Here is an 8,670-nt window from a genome sequence, read left to right as displayed (position 1 = left end):
GCAGGAATGAACGCTCCTACTTTTGGAAATTATTTTTTATATAAAGGCTAATGTAGGAAAATACCCAGAGTTGCATCTGTACGGTGCTTCAGAATTACAGAGGAACTCCTTCTCAATTATGCCAATCTAAGCGCACTGTAAGTTTCATTAGAACATGCAACAGTTTTCAGATTAAAAAATACCTTAAAGACTGATTTAAAAGTCTTTTCTACATAAGCTGCCTAAAATATTCAAGCTGAAGATTAATGTTCAAATTTACACTTCATATATGTATATGAACTCTGGCTACACTGTTTTGAACCACCAACTCCAGAAGAAAAAGACAGGAAAAAGAAACAACCTCTAAATACTGCATAAAAATTCCCCAGACGAACAGAAACCAAATCCTTTAGACATAAATGAGAATCCTGAAGCCTATCAAGAACTCGTTTTGGACACATGTGTGGTTTTACCTTTGCTGGCCAGCTTCATGTGCAGCTCTGAGGAAGGTAAGCCATTGCCAGCTTAGACTCTGTGATATAAAAGTTATAGCCACACTCACTCTGCTCCATGAGGAATGCAGGAAAAGTGATAACAGGGGAAGAAAATTGCAGATCCTCTGGTTGTAAAAATCCTGTCCTTTAGCACAGATGAGGTTTACTGACCCAATGTTCAACACCCCTGCATGACAGATGCCTGTCTTCCACTGATGAATTGTCACATTGTGCTCCACACCTTGAGATAACAGACTTCTCCATGAGAGACTCTTTGCAGAAGACAGACTCTCACTGCAGAAGAAATGCAGCATTTCTGTGATATTTAATGCTACAGGAAGAGGGGGACTAAACATTTCCTCAGAGGTTTAATTTTTATCACAAACTTGTAAGAAGTTTTTAATTTCTAAAGTAGTAAATACAAACACAAAGAGAAAGAGAGACTTTTTACAGATTGTTGTTAAACTCTAGCTTTAAAAATGCAGTTTGTTATCTTCAGCATTAGAAATATTAACTGGCCAAAATAATCAGAATTATTGATGGTAAAAACAGATTTTTAAATGGCCTGAAGTGCCTCATTTACAAATTTGCTGGTGTCAAGATGCACACCTGCAACTATTTAAGGTGTGCATTTACCTGGTGCAGACCTCAGCTGTGGTAGGTGCAGACTTCAGCTGTGGTAGGAAAGGCCTTGGCTTATCAATAATGACTTTGTTAAAGCTCTCAGTTCTGGAATCTTTGGTCTCTCTTTCACAGTGTTCAAGCTGTGCTACATCTCTCTAGACAGATTCTTCCAGGGTGAAGATATGCCAAACCCCTGTATCACCAGGTATATGGACTGAGGAAAAAGAATGGTTAAATGCAGTCCTTTCCAGTTCCTCAGACAGCAATTTTGAAGCTTTTGAAGTTATTTGCATGTAAAGAGGTCTCCAGCCTTGGAGCTTACACTGGGTCAGAGATAGTAGGGTAAAACTAAGTAGAGAGATGAGATTTGGTCCTTAAGTTGAACATATCAGAGAAATACTTTGTCTCAGAGAAAAAGAAGGAAAGTGTTTTCCTGCTACTTACTCAGATTCACAGAACTGTTTGTTCTTTTTTTGTAGCTAAATAACACATTTTCTATATAAAAATAAAATGGCATAACTACAGCATTTTAAAAGATAATAATTACTTTCTATAGCATTTCCCTAGCATAGCCTTTTACCTCTTCTGTTAAACTTCTCTGATTTTATGCACTGATCTAAAAATACAATAAATTGTGAAACAGTAAGGATGGTATTTCTTATTAAAATTCTTTCAGAAATATGGAACAAAATGAAGGACAAAGTAGTCCTAAGAATACTAATAATAGTAATTTTAAAACTTGTAAAACAAGAAAATAATTTAAGAGTGTTGTGTGCTAAGGAATCCCATAAAATGCTCATTTTTCTGTTCAAAAAATGTAGTTAATAAAAGTTGTCTAATGCTATTTAGTAGAAAGGCAAACAGTCCCTTTTATATTTGACATTAACAATCTGATCATTTGTCTCCCCAAAGAAAGCCCATACAGCTTTCATACAGACCACACAATAAAGAATAGTAATATTTCTGTTTACTGAGATATCAACTGGCATTTCGTTGCAAGTCAATGGTCTATCTTTGCTACAGCATACCAGGCCTCAATCTGGCATCTACAAATGTCAAAGTTATAAAAAAAAATTATAGGATGGAAATCAAAAGCATGTTCTAAATTCCTAAAAACCAAACAAAGTTCACCTAGACATATTTGCTGCAGAAATCAGTACAATATTCAGCTGTCAATCTTCAAAAACAATGAGGGAGTGATGCTGTCAGTAGGACAGGATAATAACATTTCAAGCAGATGTTCAGGCGGGGCTCTAATTCTCACTGAACTCCCTTGGTAAGCATTTAATTTCTTTATCATATGCAAGCTAGGCAAATTGTACTTCATCAAAACTGTATTGTGAAATATTAATATTTCATATTATAGCAAAACTCCATAGAATAACCTTTGTCATATTAAGAACATCAGAATTTCAAATGTCATGGTTCTGCATTTTAATGCATCTTAAATAGCTTTTTGGCTTGGCACCATAAATTATAACTAGTTTAATCTAAATTACTATGCTGTAATATCATACAAAAATATACATTTTGTAATACAGATTCACTTCTGTGAAATACTAATGTTATGGAAAACAATGTATCATTGTACCATGATTTTTTTACCACCTTCAATTATGAAGCGAGGTGCACACAGTGCAAATGTATAGAGAAAGAACTAGCTGGAGCCTGAATATGTATACTGTAATAACAGCACACAGAAATGTGATATATACTGGGCAAATTAATTAATTCTCTGCCAGCAACGGTTTTAATTCAGAAATGGTTCTGAAAATGTATTGTGAAATCTACATCTGTGAGCTGCATAAACATATATTATGACTAGAAAGTTTCCTCCGCTATGGTTTAGCTCAAATTTAATCTAGTTTTAATTGTAGCTTTGCTTTTAAAATCATCCACGCAACTTGCTCCCTATATAATGAAAAAAAAATTAAAGATTAAAAATGACGTTAGTCTGCATGTTGACTTCGGCTGGTTCTCATAATAAAGGCAACTGTTTCTGCATTATTGAAAGCGACAGCATCACAAATCAATGCATGTCACAACAAAATAAAGACAGATGTATCTGATTAATCAGAATTAAATTTTAGAAGTGAAGGAAGCATCTAAAAATCAAAGCAAACATTTCTGCTAACCCAGTTGTTTTTTCGTCTTTCTAAACAGCCCATACACTGCAGTGAGAAAACAACAAAGCCTGAATTCAGCTGATAAAACCCTAATTTCTGCTATAAGCTCCTCACTGTGGTAGTGAATATGGCACAGGGATGTACACACATCATACAACCTCTGACTTATTTTGATACTACGTTTATACAAACTTTCTGATTACAGGTTTTAATGCAAATTTCATGTTCTAAGCAACACTCACTGATAAATTCTTAGTAAATAAACCAGCTCACTATAACACTTCTCCTAAAACCCTCCCACTCACAGTTATGTGTTTAATTAACGTAGTATCTGTCATTCTGCGTGTAGTTTTCCGTTCATCTAAGCTCTAAAAGAGGTAATAATTGGTATCCATTTATTGTGGACTCTGTGATATGCAGCTCCCCCATTTCCCTCCAATACCTTGCAAACAGAACTTATAAATAATATGTTGCTGCACACAGTTATCGGAACAAGACAGAAATACTATTTGAACCAACAGAGCAATGAGCTATTGATCCTGCAGTCAAAAAGGGAAGACATGAATGTACAAAAAGGTGTGTGAAGGGACACTTCTATTCTGCTATCATTTGTCTTTCCTAGTGATTGTCCATTTTAAAAGCAGTTACTCCCTTTTCTGGAAGAAATCAAATCTAGCTGATACTAAAGCAGCTGTGCAAAGATGTTTAATTTAGTAAATAACATTCTACAAGTCACTATCTCCCTCAGATTCCAACAGACACATACAGGTACAGTCCCCTATGATTAACATTTGCACTACACTATAATATCCAGCACCTTCTAAAGTATTTAGAGTGCAGTATATTTAGAAGTATAAATACTCTGAAGGAAATTCAGCTATTGCTCACGTTAGCTTTTTTGTAGGTTTCAACAATAGTACAGTAGTATGCAAGAACAAACTTTGCTGAATCACTCACAGTTGAAATGCTCACCCTACAAACAGAAAATGCTACCAAGGCTGTCATGAAGACAATTATGAGCAAGGTACGTGGGTGTTTAAAAAGAGAGCGAGCACGGCACGAAACAGTGCGCTCTGCGCTAACTCCCTCTGTGACAGCACGTGACGCTTTCAAGGTGAGGCCATGACACATGAGGATTAGAAGGACTAGGGGAGTAAATTACGGTCCAGAGGCTGAACTCCAGCACTGTTACCCAAGAGTTCCTCTGTATGAGGCAGTAGAGCCTCTCATGGGCTGCAGGGATCCCTAGCCTTGTGTTTTCTTAGAAGAGCTTTCTGTGCTAGATGATGAAAGAGAGAACAGGAGAAGTAGCTCATATGAAATAAATTCCGTATCTTACAAGAATCCAGCCTGAGTCCTTTTTATCTCTGTCCTTGGATCCCCGTCTTCCAAGATTTATCATGCTTTTCTCTCTGACCTTATTCCATCACACCACAGTTAATGTATGGAAATTTGTGGTTGGGCTGTATATGCTTTTCACTACCTGTATGTCACTCAAATTTAGCTTGCATCAGTCACTTTTGCTAAACTGCTAAAGGATGGCTGTGTTAAACAGGGAAGTCACCGGTTTCCTCTGTCAGTGTCTGAACACAGTGGCAAATTCAGTCACTGGCTCTGGAAAAGGGAGGATTTCTCCTGCTGCTAAGCTCCCCATGGCCACACAGGCAGTTTACACTAGGCAAATCAGAAAGAAGCCCACCAGTAAAGCCTCACCACGACACATAACATGAGGAGATGAAGGAAGAACACAGAATCCTACTTGTATCACATACAATCAAGGCCGAAGTGGAAAAGCTTCAGCTGCCAAAAACTGTCTAGCAAACTCTCTTCCCTCCCAGAATCTCTTCCACTCTTGGGAACTGCACCGTCTGGGGAGCTGCTCCTCCTCCTCCCACCAACTCTGTAGCCTTACATCAGGAAATCTTCACTCTTCATCCTCTTGTCTATTGCTTTGACTAGCTGGGCAGGACAGCTCAGTCTGAAATCCCCACCACTGGTACCACAGCCCAAGAGAACATTCTGATCCCTGGTTAACACCGCACAAGATTTATGTCTACGTAATCAGAACCTAAGTTAAAAAAAAAGTTAGCATGTTATGCCAACCGATAATACTTCAAACTCTCTACCAACAACTTGCTCCAGCATTAAGTCAACATGAGCAGCCTTTTTGTAATACTCTGTTCACATAAGAACTGCTGTACCTAACTAAGCATTTCTTCCCATTTAAAATAGTTATTTTTTTAGCATTAAGTACCATGTTACTCTGATAAATAAAAGCAATTTTGCTTCTGCAGCAGCGCTCAGCCACGCATCTCAAATCATGTCACAAATATTAAGGCTTAACACACCTGGGGGAAGTGCAGTACTAGGAAGAACACAGTAATAGAAATCTAGCCAGCACTTGGGTGGGACACAGTTCTACTAAGCACAACACATGATTCAAGAGTTTAGGCACAGAGAAAGAGTACTGCCTCCTGATGAACACTAGAAGGAAGCTTAGGTAGAAATAACAATCACTGAATTAGAATTCACTAGATAGCACTTTTCTGAACTTATTAACTTAAAAAAAATAATAGCGGCAATATTCTGCATCTTATTGAAACAAATACTTAAATAAAACTTGAAAGATCTCCATCTGAGTCACACCTCCAGAGCATGGCATCCAGTGGAACACTTTGCAGTCGCCATTTCAGGAATGACTCAGAGTCTGCTGCTTAGTATAGCACCAACATCACTTCCTACAACATGCATGTCTTTCCTCCTGAACTCCCACCCAAGCTGGAATTCAGCCTGTGTCTGTTTAGCTCTCGAGATGCACAGTAATCAACGTGCAGTCTGGCAGGACTGCCAGTATACCAGCAATAAAACTGATAAAAAAATAAGTCTCAGTACTTGCTATGGGTTGCCTGTAGCCTAGGCACTGAATAATTACAGCTGATGGCATGTTATACATGTAAGTCAGTTGTAAACATACTTGAGAAACATTTCTGTCCTAAAAAGTGTTTTAATAAGAAGCCCTGTGAAGTAGATTGGAATCTCCACTGCAATCCAGAGGAAACTTACTTCCTCAGGGCTACAGGTGTAAGCAACAGCAGAATCTAGCCTGACATATTTTACAGTATTCTGTAGCAATACAGCAGCATTTTGTCCTTAGATCTTCCTCATACTAGAGGGGCACCCACTATAGTTAATTCACCTGTGGTACTTACCCATGGAAAGGTGGTGGAGGAAAAAATCCACATTTTCTCTCCTGCTCCATCCATCAGCACACTTGTATATCCCCCCTCTGAACCAAGAATAAAGGCTCTTGTATCCAAATTAAACTCAAAAGCTTTCTTCAGCCCACACTACTGTTTGTTACTGGCTGACAATATGTTGCTATTATTCACACTGTTACTCAGGCCTATGTCCAAGGATTCACCTTTGCTTTTCTTCCTCTCTCCACAAGTCAAACTATATCTACATCCCAACCCAAAACCTGTTTCTTTTCTCTGTGATCTGTTTATCAAAGCTGTTATTTTCTTTCACTATCTAAACTTCTTGCTCAGTCTCATTTTGCCATTTTGAATGTAGCAACAAGAAGTTGCAATTCTCCTGAATTCAAACAAGCAATTACATGCTTAAAAACACACAAAATGCTTTATTTAAGGTGCCACACTGAGCCATAGCCCTCAAGACTTAGAATTCTAACTCCTTCCTCCTCCACTACGTGTTACTGAAGGTTGATGTCACTGTGCTCTTCTCTCCATAGGCTTGTTTTATGTTGCCTCCATCCTTCTCTTCCACTACCCACCTAGCCTCCTCCTTGCAGCCACATTATCACATTGCAACTGCACCTCCAGTTCAATGGCTTATCTTGGCAGCCTCTGGCACAGAATCCGCCTTTCATGAGTTATGTGACAAAGCTGTTACTCATTCCCTTTGCATTCTGATCCTTCACAGAAAACACTTTCACTGCAGTATCTTAAAAAATGGATTTTTTCACTTAATAGTTGGCTAGTATTAAAGGTTGGGGCAATAAAAGGGAAGAATATAACAACAAACAAAACCAGAAATTGTGTCACTGCGGTGTGGAAACCTCACAGACTAGTTGAACTACACAATGTATCATACCCTTCCCTGCTATCTTTATGCTAGTTGGATATAACAGAGCTATTCCCCAAAGATTCAGATTTTTCAAATATACAAAGAAATGGTTATATGCAAAATAGACATTAAAATATTTCCTCACCTTATCCAGGGAGAACGTTTTAGTGACAGCAAAGCCCCATCCAGCCTCAAATGCTCTTCGAATCATTGAAGAACTAGTAGTAGGGGTTGCACTGGCAAGGCCAAAAGGATTTGGAAACTTCAGTCCAGCCATTTCTACACTGATATCCACTAAATCGATAGGAGTATAGAAGAGTGGGAGTTCTGGAACCGTAGAAACTGCAACACCATATAAAGACTGAAAAAAACAAAACAAAACAAAACAAACCACAAAACCACAGAATTTTTTCTGATCTATTTTTATACAATTTATTATTAATCCTGATAAGGGAATAATTGATATATAACAACCCAAAGTTTATTCTATTTTGTGTTCAGACTTGCAAATCAGCAAAACATGCAAACACTTCCCTATGTAACATCTGCCCAAATAGTATTCATGCTGAAATACTATGCTATGCTGGAAAAACCTGAATGACAGTAACAACAATAATAAAGAAACAGTTATTTTACATTCTGTACTGATAAGCCTGGTTCAGTCCAAAGGTTTGTTCAGCCATTCTGAAGAGTTACCTCTGTTCCCTACAGCAGCCAGTAACAGCAAGACTGAAAAAACCCAGGGTATGCAGACAGACCCTTTCTGGTTTTCTTCTCAGGAGCCAATCTATAAAAAGTGTAGGAAATTGTGAAAAATGAGGGAAAGCATCATGTGGAGGATTACTCAGCATTAACTCCATGTATTGTGAACCTCTAAACCGTTTCCCCCTAGTTTGAAAGGTTTTATATAGCCTACACAGCAGCACATCTATGCAAAACTAATATTGGGTTTATATTTATTTGTATTAGTATGAATATACTTCAAGACTGAAAAAAATTAAGAGTCTTATTTGCCATCAAAGAATATCATACATGTTATGGCTGTGCCACCACTGTCACTTTTGTTTTCATTTGAAAGTGTCTTTTCTCTGAAGAGCCAGTGAGAAGCATTCAACATGTGTGTTGCATCTATTATAAAAATTGTAAAGAGAAAAGCTTTTCCCATGTATGGATACTAAACAGCATCTTAATCAGGCTGTGGTGGGTAGAACTTAAATCTTTGCTCACTCAAATGGTTGACTCAATAAAATCAGAAAGAAATAAAGCAGGAACTTCCAACACAGAGAAGTCCTACACTGTCTATGTTCCTAATAAGTCACAGGTAACAGCATAGCAGTTTCTTCTACCTTTTTTTCAGCAGG

General features: G+C 37.8%; 1 protein-coding gene across 2 annotated transcripts in view; it reads right to left on the bottom strand.

The window, feature by feature from the left end:
• The window catches only part of DPYD (dihydropyrimidine dehydrogenase), a 348,239-nt gene that overhangs the window by 157,659 nt on the left and 181,910 nt on the right, over nucleotides 1-8,670 (bottom strand). For both annotated transcript variants that reach the window (XM_017729847.1, XM_017729848.1), the window contains one exon: nucleotides 7,455-7,670. In XM_017729847.1, coding sequence (XP_017585336.1) covers nucleotides 7,455-7,670 — 216 coding nt within the window. The remainder of the gene's footprint in view (nucleotides 1-7,454; nucleotides 7,671-8,670) is intronic.

This window comes from Corvus brachyrhynchos, unplaced genomic scaffold (genome assembly GCF_000691975.1).
Source record: "Corvus brachyrhynchos isolate BGI_N302 unplaced genomic scaffold, ASM69197v1 scaffold101, whole genome shotgun sequence".
NCBI classification, from domain to species: domain Eukaryota; kingdom Metazoa; phylum Chordata; class Aves; order Passeriformes; family Corvidae; genus Corvus; species Corvus brachyrhynchos.
This window is presented reverse-complemented; position numbering and strand designations above follow the sequence as displayed.